At 46.7% G+C, this 19,235-nt stretch overlaps 1 protein-coding gene across 1 annotated transcript in view; it reads left to right on the top strand.

Moving 5' to 3' along the window:
* ADAMTS13 (ADAM metallopeptidase with thrombospondin type 1 motif 13) overlaps positions 1-19,235 on the top strand; it is a 271,774-nt gene that overhangs the window by 166,442 nt on the left and 86,097 nt on the right. Inside the window, exons 18-23 of the mRNA XM_078646125.1 lie at positions 4,483-4,612; positions 4,701-4,883; positions 12,270-12,449; positions 13,369-13,558; positions 15,388-15,523; positions 18,250-18,379. Of these exons, the coding sequence (XP_078502251.1) occupies positions 4,483-4,612; positions 4,701-4,883; positions 12,270-12,449; positions 13,369-13,558; positions 15,388-15,523; positions 18,250-18,379 (949 nt within the window). The remainder of the gene's footprint in view (positions 1-4,482; positions 4,613-4,700; positions 4,884-12,269; positions 12,450-13,368; positions 13,559-15,387; positions 15,524-18,249; positions 18,380-19,235) is intronic.

The raw sequence follows: 19,235 nt of genomic DNA, 5'->3' as shown, positions 1-19,235 counted from the left end.
TGTATCCTGTATGGGTCTGGGCTGTCCCCCACAATGCTGGCTCCACCCACCTGGGGTGAGTCTGGTGTCCTAGCCTGGCCAGTAAGAAGAAATTCCTTACAACCAGTTCTAGCTGGTTCTCATCCGGCCTGCCCCTTTTTAGACAAAGGGATCTCCTGTATAAAAGGAGGGTGTGCCCTCTTCTCTCTCTCTTTCCTGCGTGTCCTGACTGGAACCCTGCCAGGGGCAAGCTGCTGCTTGGGCTCAGGGGAAAGGCTTGCCCCCCTGAGCCCTGCCCTGCTCCTGGACTACTGAAATCCTGGAACTCCTGTGGACTCTGCTTTCTATGGCCCTAGCGCTGGGGAGCGCTTTCCTGCTATCCTAGCGCCTTGGGGCGCTTCCTCCATGCTCCTAGCGCTTGGGAGCGCCTTGCCTGCTGAGAGCGTTTTATTTTCACTAAGAGCGCTGGGAGCGCTGCCTTCCTTCTCCAGCGCTTGGGGGCACTGTCCTGATCGAGCCGGTGCCCACCCGGCATTTGCCCCGTGCTCTGGAAGATTCCTAAGCCTTAGCGAGTGCCTACCTCGCTTTATTCCCTGCCGTTGTGGCATCCCGGGAGGGAGCCGACCCCCCCCCCCCCGTGATTTTCCCCGAGCTCACCGCCGCCGCCCGGGACCCTCGTGACATCATCCCCGGGCCGCGCTGGTATTGGTCCCCGGCCCGGGATTCCCCTGTCACGTGATCCCCCCAGGCCGCGCCGTGATTGGCTGCCGGCCCGAGGGGAGGAGGGAGGCCGGCCGATGGAGTGCGTCGAGGTAGGAGCGGCGGGAGCCTACTCCGCGCTCCTGCCTTGCCCCGGGAAGCTGCCGACACCCCCCCGGGGCTCCCGAGACCAAGGGAGATCCCCGGGGAGCAACGAGAAGCCTGCGCAGCAGCAGAGACCGGCGCGTCTGACCGGTGAGTGCTGCAGTGCGCGAGAGAGAGGAGGGGCGTCGGGCACATTGCCGGTGCTCGCCCCTCCCCTCGAGTGAGTCTCCGGTCGTGCCTCGAGGCCCGTGGGGCCCCCATTGATGCCCGTGGGGCCCCCAGTGATGCCGGGTCCCCCGAGGGGGGACCCCGCCTGCCCACAACTTTGACCTCGAGCCCGAGAGGCTCCACAGTGGCCCCTTTGTCGCCGAGCCCGAGAGGCTCCACCGTGACCCCTTGTTCCCCGAGCCCGAGAGGCTCCACCGTGACCCTTTGTTCTCCGAGCCCGAGAGGCTCCTCCCTGGCCCCTGTCCCTATGAGCCTGCAGGGCTCCGCCCACCATTTTGTTCTCGAGCCCCGCGATGGCTCACACGTGGCCCTTGCCCATTTGGCGCAGTCCCAGCACCTCTGTCCCCGAGCCTGCGAAGCTCCAACGTAATGCCCCCATCATCTACGGCTGCCCAGCACTTCGTGGGCAGCTGCCACGTTTAGGGTTATTGTTGGCTACTTACAGCCGGTCCTGAACATTGAGACTTTTGGGCGCCTCACCCCAGAAAGGCCCCTTGGCCTGTGGCAGTATTAGCTAAATGTTAACTGTGCTCCTTGAGAGTTATTCTGTGTTTCCTTCCTACAGGTACGTCTGTGGTGTTATATTCCATGTCATCCCTTCCCTCCTGACTATCCTTGCCTCATGTATGTTGATACTGGTTAGAGTGAGTTCTACTGCTAGTCCTATGAAACCCCGGGGCGTGACGTATTCTAATGCTAAGCTCCTGGTGATTGTGTGTTCTAGTCCTCGTTCGAGGAAGCTCCCAGTGGTTATATGTTCTAATGCCAGCTCCATCATGCGCATATTCCTGGCAGTGGTCCCATGGCCCTGTCCTGTATATTGTCCCTTGTAAATCCTGCCCGTGCCTCTGGCACCCTGTAAGGTATGTGTTCCTATGTGTCCTTTTTAATACAAAAGCTATTTTCATATATATCTTGTGTGGAGTCCTTTTGTGGGGGGCCCGGAAGGTTGTTGCTGGGGGTGCGCGCGCAAATGCTTTACACATGACCTCCGAGATAGGCCTGACTGCTCGTGCCAAGCTACCAAGGGGGTGAGCAGGGGTTGTCTTGGCGGGTGACTTCCCTACCCTAACTAGGAATGGTGATTTCTGCCTGGCCTTGGCTCAAGCCTCGGCCAACCAGGAATCCCATTTCTAACATGCATCAAGTGGGCCATATACCTTTCATCTATTCTAGTTGTTAAGCATTTAGGAACTGCTACTTCCATTGGGATCACCCACTTCCTGATATTGGTGCTGCAGCTTTGGCCATTTTTAACCCCCTGTTGTCTCTGCCCCTTATGTTTAACACCTTGAACTCTGTACAGAGGTCAAAGAACCATGCCTGTATGAACGAATAATCGATAGAACACTGCTGTTTCCCATACAAAATAGTTTGGGCTCCCGGTAAATCCCCCTTAAAGCACCCATTTAGGCAAACAAATCCTGACGCAGAAAGGAATTGCGTAATTTTCCCTTCAAAGTCAGATTGAACGCATTCTGGAAAAATTGCACTGGGCATGCCATAACACGCTAACATATTGGATACTTCGATGTCTACCTGTGCTGGGACAACACGAAGAATAAAGTCCCCTAACAGGAGAATCGGGCCCCCCCACCCCCGGGAATTCTGTCAAACTCAACAGATCCCTCTGGAACACGTCCCACATCTCCTTCCGGGACTCATCCTGATTTATATACATATTAGCAACCATTAAGCTGTTTTGCCGCAGGAAGCCGGATACAGATCCTGTGAAGAAGTCAATAGCCATTCACTATTTGTCTGGATGGTTCTTGCTCCTTTTCTGCATTTAGTTGATATCATTAGCCCACCTCTTACCCGCCCAGGACCCAATTCAGTTCCTCCTTTTCCAAACTGCGTGAAACCACTCTGATGGATTGTATCACCCGCCAACAAGGTCTCCTGGAAACAAACTATCTCATTCCCCTACAGCCTGACAGGAATTTGGTCGATGAAAGCCAATCCTCAGCAATGAAGCAGACGTGATGCCTTCTAATGCTCCTGCAGAGTCCCACCTCCAGGCAGCGGCTGAACCCCACAGGATTGTGGAGGATGAAGTCCAAGCCTCAGGGTTATTTTTGTGGCTTATTCATATTTTGTAGGTGTTGTAATTGTAATTTATATTTATATAGCGCATTATCACCAACGGTCTCTAAGCGCTTGCTTTGGGAACCCGTCCTGGTTTTTCCCTGTGAGATAACCCGTACTGGGCACCCCCAAGGTGAAAGCCAGGCATCCCGCCGCGGGGGGCCATAGTGGAGATTAAGCAAGCTATTGCCCGGAGTTGCAGAGTGTGAACCCGTGATTCGAGCAGGCACCGAAGCGACAATTATTGAGTCCGTGGACATTTTGGGCTCAAGACCCTGCCGCGTCGGGAATTGAACCCTGGTCCCGGGTCTGACCTCTGCTTCATGGTCTGCCTCTTCTAACCATTGAGCCACACTTCTCCACTGTTGACTCCTGCTGGAGCATAGACAAAAGACAGACGCTAGCTGCAGGCGCTAGCCCTCAGCCACGGCCAGAGTAATTGCCTCAGTTCTTATTACTATTGCCACTCCAGCTTCAGACAGTTCCAGAAACGCCACACTAATCACGAGGCGGCAAACGATGAATGCTCAATTCATGTTGCTGAGTTTGAGCTAAAAAACCTGCATAGATAATTGCCACCTGACTAAAAGCGCCCTATGGAAAAATGCTGGCGGCACAAGTTGAAAGCCATTAGGGACGTCACAGCAAAGTAGGTAAACAGTCTAGCTCTTGCAGCCCCTCTATTCTCCTGCAGCTCTACAAACCCCCACACTGCTCCTCTCTCGAACCCCTTCAGATGCCAGTGAACTGTCCAACCACAGCAGCCGGAACCAGTTGAGCCTTCCTTAAAAGAAAAGCCTTTGATGCTGTTTTGTGTTAGATACTTTCAGTAGACATTGAGTAACTATTGGTGGGAAAAAATAACAAAGTGGAGCGGGAGATGGCACTGAAATGCAATAATGTGGAACCAGAGTAAATATTTTTGAACATGTGCCCGCTATTATCTCAGACATAAGTATGTACAGAGTGTGCGTACATGTAATTAGGCTGTACCATATTTTGGCGGGAAAAGACAAAATGAAATACACCAGTCACCTACCTCAAACTGCTGATGTGTCCCAAAATCCTCAAACTATCTGTGCATGTCCTTAAAACCTTTCATGCTGAATTTTTCCGTGTGTCCAGTGCACCAGTACACTATGTAATTGAACTCCAGACAACTCATACAACATTTTATAGTTAGAAGTCACAATGATTGGCCCCTCTTCCTGAATCATTCCCAGATCCCTTTTCAAGAGGGGAAAGGTAGAATGAGTTGCCTTTGTTGGGTAAGGGCATTATAAACCGTACATGGCAAGATAGTAAACACAGAGCTTTGAATTTCATACCAATACCTCCTTATCTTTTTATAACTTCAAAGCTGTTTGCAATTGTGTTTGACAGGACGGCGGGTGCTGGAGCCTGCATGCTTTGAAGCGAGCACAGGGGAAATGGCCGACCCAGCACGATGCACCGATACCCCTGAACCTCCATCGAGGCAGGAGCCCTGTGACACAGGTCCATGCCCTCACAGGTGAGGACTAGCGGGGAGGCGTTGGCGGTGGGTATTTGGGCATTGTGGTAAACCAGATGGCTAACTGGCAGCCATGATTTTCTCTCAGCTGGAAGGCAGGCGCCTTTGGACCTTGCAGTGTCACATGTGGAGGTGGAGTAGCCGAGCGCATTGTCCGCTGCGTAAAGGAGGAGCGAGACTTGATCATGACCCTGCCCGATTGGAAGTGTGGAGATATCACCATGAAGCCTTTATCCACTGCAGTCTGCAATCCAGAACCGTGTCCTGTGAGGTATTTTTTAGATCTGTTGTATGTGTGTTTCTGTCCTTCCTTCCTAGCAGAACTGGGCTGTGAAACACAAAACCAAGGGCGAGATGTAGGAAGACATGTTGTGGTAGCAGAGCCTGCAGTTTGCAAAATTGTAGGGTTTACGACAGCAAAATGCTATTCTGAATGCTGTGTATCAATGTTTTTTTTTTCTTTTATAAAACACTAGCTTACCCGTTGTGCGTTGCTGCGATCTCCGAAGAAAGGAAATTCAAGGAAACTCGTTATGATAACATTCAATTTACATTGTGTCATTTTTATTGAAACTTATTCATTTTAATGTGGAAAACATTTCAAAGTGTCGTTTTAATTCTATTTATTTATTCGAGTGCTTGTGGATACACAATTTTTTGTTTTTCCGTCTGGTGCGTACATCAGTATTCGAAAGATTATGAGGGCCCTAGGGGGCCGATATTTAAAAACATGTATGCCAGAAACCTTTGCGGGAGTGTACTCAACAACTTCCCAATGTTTCCTGGCGATCGGATGAATGCTGTTTTAATTCTATTTATTTATTCGAGTGCTTGTGGATACACGATTTTTTGTTTTTCCGTCTTGTGCGTACATCAGTATTCGAAAGATTATGAGGGCCCTGGGGGGCCGATATTTAAAAAGAAAATGATGCCAAAAAACTTCGTGGGAGTGTACTCAACAACTTCCCAAAGTTTCATGGCGATCGGATGAATGGTGTTTTAATTCTATTTATTTATTCGAGTGCTTGTGGATACACGATTTGTTGTTTTTCCGTCTGGTGCGTACATCAGTATTCCAAAGGTTATGAGGGCCCTGGGGGGGGCCGATATTTAAAAAAATGATATGCCAGAAACCTTTGCGGGAGTGTACTCAACAACTTCATAAAGTTTCATGGCGATCGGATGAATGGTGTAGTAATGCATAAAGGACAAACAGACAGACAGACAGACATACATTCGCTTATATATATAGAGATACTGTTGTTATGGTGGGGACGAATCGAAACATTAAAAATGATGATCACGCCCTTGATAAACTACCTGTCCGGTATGCTTCCAATTCTCCTAACGGTGTACTTCCACCAAAAGATAGATAAAATGTTCACTAAATTCCTGTGGCGCGATAAGAAGGCGAGGTGTATCAATGGTTTCTGACCATAATTTCGTTTGCAAACAATTATAAGGTTACTGGCTCCTCAAAGAAGGCAGTGGTTACCCATTCCCAAAGAGAAGCGGGTCCCCTTGGCAACCCTTCCCATTTGTGATGATAAGTAAATCTTTGGGAGTGGGCAGTAGTCCAGGGGAACTCTGCTTAGTATTAAACACTAAAAAGCAGATTTTTCAGCCCCATTTCTTTATTTAAATCCGATCACAGACATGATGGTCTGCTTACTCCAGCGGGCCACCAACTCTGTGATGACATCCAATCATAGTGAGTCACAATTTGCAGCTTACCTCACGAATATTGTTGAGGTGGGTCGTATTGCAACCCAGTCATTTTCTGGATTTTAAAAACAGACTATCAGTACATTGGTCGGTTTGTCATTTTTAATTTCCTTCACCAAAACTCAGTGCACAATTTGCGACCACCTTTGGCAAATGGAAATTTCGTACATCAGGCCAAAGATTTTGTCTGGGTTGGAGGTGGCTGCTGAGGGTGAACCAGGTATCTCTATGTGAGGACTGGGATGTGGGAGAAGAGAATGCAAGAACAACCAGGTATTTCCCAGAAGAGGGTTCTAGTGGCTGTGTTGCGGATTTTATAATATGTGGATGTGGGTTTTACTCATGCTCCCAGCACATGTCCATGTATTCTGAGCAAATCTCTTTCTCTGTATGTGCCTAAAATGACATTTATTTATACTGTGTATTCATTTTTTATATATAACTAAAATATCTGAAAGCTAACTGGTTGGTATACTCTCTGGAGCTGTCCCAATTACACGTTAATACCCATCACCACTTTCCTTTTCATTTCTATCTTTTTTGCAATCTGGTCTCTGGCGCCCAAACATCATATTCTTGAAAGAGCATAGTTGCATGCTTCAGCTAACAATACACTTGTTCTTTTTAAAGTTTTCTTCTGCTTTTTGGAGCCAGGCCTGCACTCCTTTAAGGGGCCTTTGTACTAACAATTTGCAATTCAGTTCAGATTTTACGAACTGACCTATGTACAAATGTGTCGGTTCACAAAATACTGAATCACAGGGGGTTGCAGAACGACCTGCCTTATTAGTATTCTTTAGTCGGGTCACAATTAATGCCCCCGGTGATTGGCCAAAATCACAAGAATGGTGGCCCTCAAGGGTCAATCGACCAAAGTGTCTGTGATTGTGTTTAAACTAAATAAAAATAAATGCAGCCCTTTTTAGGTCGAGCGACCTATCTCAATGCGCATGCGCATTGAGCGGGAGCGAGATATATAGGGGCTTATCGAGAGTTTACCTAACTGGCGATTCCACTGGCGATCCCATGCAGTGCATGTGCTTTTTAGGTCATTGCGCAAGCGCAAGCCCTAAAAAGCGCGTGCACAATGCCACCAGCCGCCTGCCTGCCTGCCTCGCATTACCACATCAAAGGCAGCCCTCCCAGCGCATTTCTCACCCCCTAATTATTCACGGCCGGTCGGCCGTACTTTTAGTTTCACGGCCGCGTCTCAAGCATGCCAAGTTACAAGCTTCATTTCTTTGTCTGCAATTTCACATTTATTTTCATTTATAGAGTTTTTTTTTCTTCAATGTGGCTATTTATGTGCATTTTTATTTTATCAGCAAGTTTATATTGTTTAATTTTCAAGGACCCCCTGAGTAGGTGCTGCGGACCCCACTTTAAAAATCGATTTTACATTAAGCAAATGATGCTGGAAATTCCCAAATCTAAAATAATCCAAAGCAAAAAAGTAAACCATTTCTTTTCTCTCCTACTCTGTGGGTCTAATGTCCCCATCTCCGGGGGACACATTGCTTTGAAATGTTATAATCTCAAATATCTGTTTTTCTCTGTCAAATCCATCCCTACATTAATCTCCTTAAGCCTCGCGTTCCTTTCCTTCTTTGCCGTCAGATTTATCCCTCTGACCACTTGTAATTTTACAAATCAGCCGATCAATTCCAAACAGTGTTGGAGAGAAGGGTTATGTGGCGGATATTTCTGGCTCAGTAAAACATGCTGAATTTCTTCTGGTGTAGTTTTCGGATGCTGGGACATTATTCAGCAGTGCCGGCATTTGTCTGTATTAACCTGCGTGGAAGGGAGGGGGCTTTATTTTAACATCCAGCTGGGCAGAAACAAAGGCCTGATTTAAAAGACCATCAGCCCGTCTTTTGTTCAAGCCATCTGAGCCTAACACCTAGATGCCAGTGCAATGGAAGAAAGCAGAGGCAGACAGCTAATTACTTCACACAGACTTAAGCAAAACCTTTGGAGCCAGTTGTTTTAACTTTGTTTAACTCCCTACGAAAGAGATATGCTTACACATTTTTAATCTTGCCTCCCAAAGCAACACGACTTAAGATACCACGCCCCCTCATGTGAGACCTTCACACCCTCATCGCCGCTCTCCCCGCTCCGCCCCCTCCCCTGCCCGCCGTGTCGCATTTCTCCTCCCCCCAGCAATGCCCTCCGTCTTGTTCTCCTCCGTCGCTTGTTCCTTACCCCAGTTTCCCTTCCTCCTCGCCTCTCCTATTTCTTTATCTAAGCCCCTCGTATTCACTAGAATACAGTCCACGTTGATTGAGCACAGGGTCAAAGAAAGGATTATTGTCATTATAATGGAAATGAAAACAAGGCATGCGCAACCCACCATCTACAACCCTTACATTAACATCGGTCAGTGATTGGTACAAAATAAGTACCCCTCTGTATATAATAAAAATGTCATGCCACATCCACCACCACATCCACCACCACATCCACCACCACATCCACCATCACCACCACATCCACCACCACATCCACCACCACATCCACCGCACCCACCACCACCACATCCACCGCATCCACCACAACCACATCCACCGCATCCACCACCACATCCACCATCACCACCACATCCACCATCACCTCCACATCCACCATGACATCCACTGCCACATCCACCACCCCATCCACCACCACCACCACCGCATCCACCACCACCACCGCAACCACCACCACATCCACCGCATCCACCACCACCACATCCACCACATCCACCACCGCATCCACCACCGCATCCACCACCACATCCACCACCACATCCACCATCACCACCACATCCACCACCACATCCACCATCACCTCCACATCCACCATGACATCCACCGCCACATCCACCACCACATCCACCACACCCACCACCACCACCACCACATCCACCACCACATCCACCACCACATCCACCACCACATCCACCACACCCACATCCACCACATCCACCACCACATCCACCACCACATCCACCACCACATCCAACACATCCACCACCACTTCCACCACCACCGCATCCACCACCACCACCGCATCCAACACCACATCCACCATCACCTCCACATCCACCATGACATCCACCACCACATCCACCACATGCACCACCACATCCACCACACCCTCATCCACCACATCCACCACCACATCCAACACATCCACCACCACCTCCACCACCACCACCACCACCACCACCTCCACCACCACATCCACCACCACATCCACCACCACATCCACCACCACATCCACCCCCCACATCCACCCCCACATCCACCCCCACATCCACCACCATCACCACCACATCCACCACCACCACCACCACATCCACCACCACCATATCCCCCAGATCCACCACCACCACATCTATGTGTGTGTGTGTGTGTGTGTGTGTGTGTGTGTGTGTGTGTGTGTGGCTGTGTGTGTGTGTAGGTGCAAATGCAATGTTCTTGGATTTCCGTCACAATAAAATACACTGAACATAATCTTCACAAAAGTTATTTACAAACGTTTAAGCTATTGCCATTATAAATTACAATAAATTTTATTTAAGTATTAATTATTTACAAAATTAAAAGCCATTGTTATTTGCAATATCAATACATCTAAGTCACGTAAATACAACACACATTGCATTACAAATGCTATAGGTGTCACATTTGCGAAAGTTAAAACTATTGACATTGTAACTGACAAAGCTATTACTTTTGCTATTTTCAAAACCAACACATAAATAAAAAAAGTGTCATTTACAATAACAATTGCTCAAACTTTCCTAATGCGAGACCTATTGCATTTCCAATGCTTGTTTAAAAGGAAATGGGACTCTGTTTTAAAAAAAGAAAAGTTTCTATTTTTTTTAAACGGGCCAGTGGACTGTCAACTCTCTCTGAAACTATTTCACATATTCACAAAGGGGTTCAGAGGGGTCCACTTCCCTTTGTGATTTAGATACCGCCTCCTTTGAATTTTATGATCGAGAGACATAGCTAGTGTTATAGGTCATGAGAATGTCTATAAGACAAAACAGGTTTGAGAGGGGAAGGGGAATAATAAACAAAGCATTGCAAAATGGGGAGATAGGGTTAAATAGAAGTCAGCTACCCCAAGGTTCAAAGCGAGGCTGGTTTGGCCACTTCTGAAAGCCAGGCTTCTAATTGCACGTTGAAGCGGGAAGCCCAGAGGCAGATGTCACTGTTACTGGAGTCAGTGAGGTTTACTGCCACAGAAGCTTTTGACAATATGTGGGGCCATATTGACTGCTTTTGAGGGCTCACTGACTTTTTGTTAATCCAGAATTGAAGTTCTTGCAGCTGTATTATCCTCCATTCCAGAGCTTGATGGCCAGTGAGGAGCAGCTTCAGTACAAATGGTTAATGTTTTTAGCTTGTTTAAACTGCATAGAAGGCCTGAGTTATTAGTCAGAAGTGAAGGATCAAGATGGCGACTGCCTATTGACAGTATTGCCTCAAAACCTCAAAATCAACACTTCTAAAAAGGACGCTTTTCAATCTTTAGTTTGAACGTTAAATTCTTTTTACAAAAACACATTATGAGTTGAGAGTTAGGTGTATAGTGTCAGGGTGAAGGGTATATAGTTAATTGTATAGGTTTAGGGTTTTGGGGTATAAGAGTAAGAGTTTGAGGTAGAGTGGTTAAGGGTAGAGGCTAAACCTCCATGATTGCATTTGTTTATAGTCACAGTCGGCAATGTGCTTAATGTCAGGGTTGTTGTTTAGACAATTTCCGTGAGAAGAAGTGTTGCTTATCACAGCAAGACTGTTCCAAAATAAAAATAATTTCAATGACAATCAATACATTTCCCAAGTGATGCAATTAGAAGTATTAAAAACGAACTTATGCTGTTTCTCTGTCATGAATTCGAATTAACAAGCAGGAACGCAATTGGTGCCTCGGTTGGATGATGTGTGTAGTTGTTATATTAGTATATATACTACGATGCCGACAGGAGCACACTACACTCACTGCACATTGCAGTGGATATGTTGACTACTGTCAAGAATTTTAAGCAGCTCACACTTTCTTTTCCATTAGTTGTGATTTCTGTTTCCTTTGTTATGCACTAGGCCTGGGCGGTGAACTCCGCTCTGTTCGCGGATATTCCGCACTGCGCGGAGCTCTGAAAAACTCTACACGGCGAAGCAAAGTTTTTTCCTCACTCGCCAACGTTAGGTTGGCGAGTGAGGAAAATCCAAATCTAGACCACCTCCGGGCAGTCGCGGATGCTCGCGTTCAGAAACCATCCGTTTACATTGAGGAAGCTACCGCTCGAGTAGAAAACCTACTTGAGCGGCAGAAAGAAGCAGCACCTTCTTGCGCTGCGCATGGTGCCATTTGCACTGATTTTACAGCGCAGGACAAACACCCAGCGCAAAAAATCAGTGCAAATGGCGCAACAAAACGCACTCCGCCACTTACAGAATACCTCTTAGGGCGGCAGTGTGGAACACCGCGACCTGCACCCGGGCCTATTGTCCACATAATATTTATGGTCTTTTTGGGGTTCATTCTTTTCTTTCCCACAAAATCAACATTTATAAGTGGGCGTAAATTGAACCTTTTAAAATTGAGGGTAGCTTAAGTATACAGTTGTGAGATGGTGCTGATACACAACATTACACACTATGTTTTTATTCCCATATTTATGTGGACTGATTTCTTACCTGCCTAGATGTTTTGAAAGTTTATGAGTTGGAGTAAAGTCCTGGGTTGCGTGTGCTTGAGGCTTACAGTAAACGCACCTTACTTGTACATTTGATCAATTATACGTAATTGTGGTTCCTTGTCATAAATCACATATTTTATAAGTGAATTTTCTACGGAGTGTAGGATTGTAAGACTCTTTTGAGGTCCTTACGTGGCTCCTAATTGACTACTCCCTTCCGTCCCTTCTCAGGTGGACAGCCCAAGTCCAGGGCCTCTGCAGTGCTTCGTGTGGAGGGGGCTTGATAGCCAGGACTGTGCAGTGTGTTCAAGAGCATCAAGACACAGTGGAGTTCCTTCCGGATGAGCAGTGTCGTCACATTCCAAAGCCAAAGAGGGTCGTACCATGCAACCAGGAGCCCTGCCCACCAAGGTGATGCATTTCCCCAAAGTAATTCCTCTATAGGAATGTAATGTACCTATCAGCATGAATTTTTGCTCTAGAAATTTAGCCTAATCACTGTTTAAATGGTTGGTGTACGGGAAAAATCTAGAATCAAGAGATCTGTCCATTTTGTTAGCCTTCACTAGAGACTGTTCTGTATGTCCTATTATTGTGTAAGTAGTTTTTTTGTGTATAAAGACGACAAAAGGTGGCGGTGTGGGTAACATTTACTAGAGAAAAACAATTGAAAAGATATCTCTAAGCTACATATTTCTTTTCCTCTATTCTTCAGTTCCTAGATTAATGGCCCATGGCTTAAGACTGATTTTAGGTTAGGTGCTCTTCTCCTGAGTCTGTGAATTAATATGATGTGAATATGCTTCCTTTGTCAGTGGTTGTTCAAGAGATCTTATTTCAATCCACCTAGAGTGTAGGTAACTGGATGCTTCTTTGTAATTACCCTGCTCTTAGTTGTTGCTAAACCTGAGGGAAAAGGAAAGCCAAGTATTTCCCCCTAAATGCACACCATATGCTATTTCTGCCCCGCGCAGCACCCCGCAAAGCTGCTGCCATATGCCCAGGCCTCCTCTCCTCATGTGACTTCCCAAGCTGGCTCTTTACCTTTTCTAGCTTTCATACAGGAACATGAGGGACCATACAGAGATAGGAGATACACCTCTAGTTGACCTTACCACAGGTGAGGTCTTTAAGTCACTCATTCCAGCCCTGTGGTTGCCTCAGCTCTTCCCATAATGATTGATGTTGGCTACTCACAAACACTCCTACATCCATGTAACCCTTAACCTCCCTTGTGAATAAAATGTATATAGGGATTTTTGCAGCCTATCTTCCTTCCAGAGAGGGCCAATGTGGAAGGTTGTGACCAATTCAAGAATTTCTTTTGTAGGTGGAGGGTGTCAGTGCCAGGCCCTTGTTCTGCCGTTTGTGGCTCCGGCGTCGCTCACCGTAATTTGTCGTGTATTCAGTTTGATGCTGGAGTGGAGTGGACGGTGGAGGACTCTAAGTGCATGGAAGAAGAAAAACCTCCTGCCCTGGTACAGTGTGTGGTGAATATCTGCCCCTTGTGGTGGAATGTGGTAAGTGTTTTGGATTCCAAGCAAAACTAGGAACAGGCAGTCCTTATGGTCATGTAATAATATACTTGTCCCTTTCCATATGAGGCATGTTGGTGGCATAGTCCCATAAATAGGCAAGTTATGTAAATACGTGTACTCCTCTGTATTTGTAAGGTATGTTGCAAGAATAGTCTCTCCCATAGAAAAAGAATGTTATATGTAAGGGCCTGCTCATGTCATTTCATTTTCTGTTTGTGATTTGGATAATGAGCCTGAAATCTCTTGACTTCGATTCCCATGCACACAGGGGGAAAAGACATCATTGATTTATACCTGTGTTTATTAGAAAATGTGCTTCTTTCTGGAATTCACAAAATTGCCTAGGAACAAAGTTGCTCTAGATGCAGGTTTCCATGAGGGGTCCTGTGAATGTCATATTATATTCCAATCAGCATCCCATTTCCATGGTGGAGAACTCCACACAGGGGAAATAGGATTCTCTGTGCAAATTAGAATTCTCTGTGCAAATTAGGCTTCTCTGTACAAATGTTTCCATGGAGAAACTCCTTCCCATACACACCACCAAATCTGGGGGTGATTCATTCCCCTTCATGCCTTAGAAAGGGAGTTACCTGAGCTCTAAGCTGGAGTTAAAATATGACTGTGAGGAGGTTGTGAATACTCACAAAGGTAGTTGTGGGCTTTCGCCAAAGGCTAAACACGCTCTGGAAAGCCCACTACCCTCCCTGTGAGAGCGCTTTATGGCTGTACAGAATTCCACACTCCTGGAAGAGATCACTGCACCCTTAAATGGGCTCTGCCTGAATTACTGGCATGCATAAGTAAGGTGAATTCAAGCATAAATGTATGTTTTTGATCAAATTTATCTTTGCTGGTGGGCAAAATTGCTAGAGTATTTTGCCACTTAAGTTCAATTTTGGCACTAGGAGAAGGTTTTATGTGAGAGCAAATTCCCAAAATTAGGATTGGGGTTTCATTGGCTGGGTTTAGTTTAAAAAATAGGGGAACAATCAAGGACTTGTAGGTTTAAATATATTGAAAAACGCCATGTTGGTAGCTTCTCTTTTCTGAAAACACACAAAATATGTTTCCAGGTTTCAAATAGGGTCTAAATGTTCCCATATTTATTGAATGTGAACCAGGTGGAGGAGGGTTGGGGAGATCATTCACAGAAAAAAGTATTTTGTGCGTCCGTAAATGTACGTCAGCGTCACATCTACGCACAGATCTTTCCACCTGGTGGTCAATGCTCATACACTTTATGTATTGGGGTAATTATGGAAACCTATAGCAGTTGTAGTTTTCCAGGGGGCCTCCTTTGGATGAAAAGTTCTCACTTTCAATGATCTAGCTTTGTGAATAGAGCCGATTTTGTGATCATAAAACACTTCGAGATCTTGTGTACATAAAATACATGTGCATAGTTTTGTTTGTACATGAAGCCTGCTGTAAACATGCAGGTGTAGGGGACAATAAGATAAACATAGAAACATGTTTTGGGAGTTTATCTTGTACATGGTGAGATGAGCCTTGCTGTGAGCATGATTGAACATAGATGTGACCCATCCTTTGTGCATGGTACCATCCTTGTAGCAGTAATGGCTAGTGTATGATTAGAACCTTGCATGGGCAATACTCATATACAACATATTGTGTTTCTAATATTGAGAATGAGTGGAAAGTCTTGCTGTAGTTGGAAGTTTCATGTCGTGCTCATGGTCTTGTGCATTCGCGTGGCATATTTTGGCGCACTGTTTTTTGTTTTTTTGCAAGGATGTCACTGGCTTAGACTCTTCTTACAACGTGTGATTCTCCTTGAACACCCAAAGCCAAAGGAGAATGTTTTAGTGAGGAATGAGACAGAAGAAGAAGTCGCCATGCGTCCTGATTCCAGCATCTGGAAGGTTGCTCAGGTGTTTGTTTGGAGCCCAGTAGTGTCAGAGTGCTCGGTAACCTGTGGCACAGGTGAGTTAAGGCACTGGTCGGATCCCTGTTGCCCTTATATTCTTACAGCCTCTTGCTCTGCTTGGTTGTCATTCTTTGTCGGTATGGATTAATTCTGGGGGCTTTGGGTTTTAGTATCACTGGGCTTGTGTTTCTGTAATTCATTTGGCCCTCAAGCCCCAGGCCCCCTCTCCTTGCAAAGCTAAAGTGAGGAGCCAGGAGATTCATTTTGATGCCAACCCCTCTTTCACTTGCCAAGTCGGCACATTGCCAAACAGTGTAATGTGCAGCTATCTCTCCTTAGAAAAATCCACACACACATGAACGCACACACACTTGGTCCAACTGACCTGAGCCTTTGTACTTGTGTGTTACGACTGCTTTCCTATTCTTTAGTCGGGCATCCCCCAAAACTCATTGCTAGATTCCAAAGTCTCTCCATCTGAAAAACTAGGCAACCATATTCTGCCTCAATGTATGCAAGAGGGATCATCGCACAGGCTTCATGTCAATACCAGGATTAAAGTTATGTTCTTGTGCATCATCCATAAAACACACTGGAGCAAATACAGACTGGGTTATGAGGTCTACAAAAAATAAAATAGTTATTTCCGTAAAAATTCTTTCTTTCAAAAAAGATTGTTTAACCTTTTCCTGATTTGGGAACTGGCCAACACATGTTTCACTGCATCTTGGTCGCTTCATCAGTGCCTTTACAGTTACTACTCAATACAAATTCTATAATTTAGATGTGTTCTGGAGAAGTTCTGGATATTGTGTTCGACGGAGTCCGAAGGGGCCGGTCTTGTTACTTATAGGGTGGTGGTCCAGAGGGGTTCTGTGGCTTTGGCCAAGTTGTGGCGAGGTTGGGTCAGGATGCTCGTTGGAGGATCTTGTGGCCCATTGATAGTGAAGTGGGCGAAGCAGTGGTTGTCCAGGTCAATTAGGTAGTGTGGGAGAACTTAGCTCTGGTGGAAAAGATGGGGTCCAGAGTGTGACCGGCTCTGTGCGTGGAGGTGGTGACCAGTTGAGATAGGCCGATAATGTTCATGTTTTCGAGAAGTGTGGTGGAGCTGGAGTCGTCGGGGTCTTCTAGGTGGAAGTTCAGGTCGCCCAGGAAGATGTAGTGGTCGGAGTCGATGGCCAGGGGGGCTATGAAGTCCAGGATGGAGTAGCAGAAGTTGGGGCGGGGGCCGGGAGGTCTGTAGGCGAGGGTTCCTCTGATGACGGTGTTGGTGTTGGGTCTGATCTTGAGATGTTCCATGATGGGTTTTGTGTTGCCGTTGGAACGGTGCAGTTGAGGGAGACCTTATAGATGATGGTGATGCCTCTGCTGAGTCTGTCTGGGTGGTCGCGGTGGATCATCTTGTATCCTGGGGAGCTGCGGTGGCGATGTTAGGTGCTGAGGCAGGGGTGAGACAGGTTTCTGTTATGAACATGACGTCGGGGTGAGGGTGGTTAAGGTGTCCCAGATTTCTGTGGCGTTCTTGCAGAGTGATCTGACATTGAGTAGAGTGCTGTGAAGCTGAGGCATGTGGCTAAGTGTCTGCTGGGTGGTGGTACTCACGTCGCAGGAAAAGCAGCAGTGGCAGCAGCTGAAGGATCCTCTAGTGGAGCGTGGTGGGCAATGTGGCCGTTGGTGGTAGGGAATTTGTGTTCTAGGTAGCATGTCTCATCATCCGAGTATCGGAGGCAGGTTGTAAGTCCAGGGGTCCTGGCGCTGGTCACGGTCCAGGCACGGACGGGTGCAGACAGGCTGGCCTTTGGCATGCATTCAAAGACTTTTATGAAAACCTTATTTATGAAAACCCTGCCTCCTTACAGAATATTTGCAGCAAAGACATTTAATTGTCTTCCAACATATAAAATGCATCACACCATTTTCCTGCAACATTATACCTTGAAGCTTGTTAAGGATGTTATTCAAAGTTAATATTTCATTATTTTTTAAACATATGGACACTTGTAAATGTCTTATCCCTCTAAGTGAAGTGCCATTTCAACCCTATTAACTAATACAATTGTAAGAATAAATTTACTGTTGTTACATTTATTAGAGTGTCTTATCGCCTGAAGAAACATGTGTTTTGTTATTTGCAGAGTCTATAGAAAAGATTACCCTACCTACCTAAAAGGAGGACAGTCAGCATTTAGGATTCTGCTGTCTTTGAAATAATTAATATCTGTATGTCTGTCTGTTAGTCTGCATCCTCTCTCTTTGTCTTTTTGTCTGTCTTTCAAACTCCTAGTTTCTTAATTTGTGTCCGTCTGTACTTCCGTGTGTCTTGCATTCTGTCTGTCTCTACAATTTATGTCAAGTGATGTGCCTCTATCTTCTTGTCTGTCTGTGTGTCTGTCTATCTCTTGGCCTCTTTGTCTCTATGTCTGTCTCTTCTAGTCTCTGTCTAGCTGCTTCTCTCTACTGGACAGTCTATTTGTCTGTCTCCTGCAAGGTCTCTAACTGACTCTCTCTATCTGCTTATTTACTTGTCCATCTGTCTGTTGCTGTCTGCTCACCCACCTAGGTCTAAGTAGCTGGATAATTACCTGCCTACCTATACGTATGTTTTTTTATCAGTTTGTCGAACTGTGTGGTTGTCTTATTTCATGTTCATTAATAGATTTCTTTATCAAGATGTGTATAATTCTTTTTATCTGTGTATATATATGACTCTCTCATTGGTTGCATGCTGGGTATGCACTTGTTCCAACTAACTCTGCCATTCTATTTTCTCCTGGTCCTCTAGGCAGAGCTGAGGTCCACTATGTGTGCATGGATTTCAGTGCTAAAGAAGAAACCTCTGAGGAGCACTGCAGCATGGTACCCAAACCGGACAAAGGCCTGCAAGTCTGTAATGCTGGAGCGTGCCCTCCCAGGTGAGGTCCTTGAGGGATGGACTATAGACTACTGCAGCATGGTGGCCAAACCAGCCCAGGTGCATGCTCCTTAGGTGAGGTCAATGAGGGGTGGCAAATAGAATATTGCAGTCTATTTCGGACAGAGGGCTGCAAGTATAATGAAGGGCGTTCCCTCGCAGGCGATGTCACTGAGGAAAGGAAGAAAGAATACTGCAGCATGGCAGCCAAATCAGCACGAGGGCTGCAAGTCTGTAAAACAGAGGCATAGCTCCTAGGTGAGTTCAATAAGGGATGGAAGAAAGAATACTGCAGCATGGCGCCCAAACCAGACCGAGAGCGGCAAGTCTGTAACACAGAGGCATTACCTCCCAGGTGAGGTCACTAAGGGATGGAAGAAGGTTAAGAGCAAGCCACGCGGGGCTTGCTCTTAACCTGCCTGGGCTTCATGTGGTCTCCCCCTGTGATTTCCCCGCCTGATTCCAGGTTGTCCCCCAGGTTGGGACTGTGTTCTTTCAACATTGCCGACAGGGCCCAGCAATACCTGCCTGACCTGCCTTCAGCCCCGAACAGCCTTCGGTAGAGCAACTTCCGAGGGGTGGGCCGTGCTTTGGGGGACCCTGGCCCTCACGCCCCGCAACGCCAGTGACTACTACTGTTTGGCACAGGTCTCCTGATCAGATCCACTACCCCTGTCGGGCGGCTGCTGCCCGGGGTTGAGTCCGGTCACCGATACACTGCGAAGACAGTGCCTCTGGATTGCTTTGGTTTTTACTGGAACTTGTTTCTGTCCCACCGGCTGCCGTCGCAGCGCCCCACGGCCAACGCGTGACCGCACCAACACCTTCACCACCTTGCGCACTCTCACGCCCACCGA

Source organism: Lissotriton helveticus, chromosome 5_1 (genome assembly GCF_964261635.1).
Source record: "Lissotriton helveticus chromosome 5_1, aLisHel1.1, whole genome shotgun sequence".
NCBI classification, from domain to species: domain Eukaryota; kingdom Metazoa; phylum Chordata; class Amphibia; order Caudata; family Salamandridae; genus Lissotriton; species Lissotriton helveticus.
The sequence above is the reverse complement of the archived record's forward strand: the minus strand, read 5'-3'. Positions and strand labels throughout refer to the sequence as shown.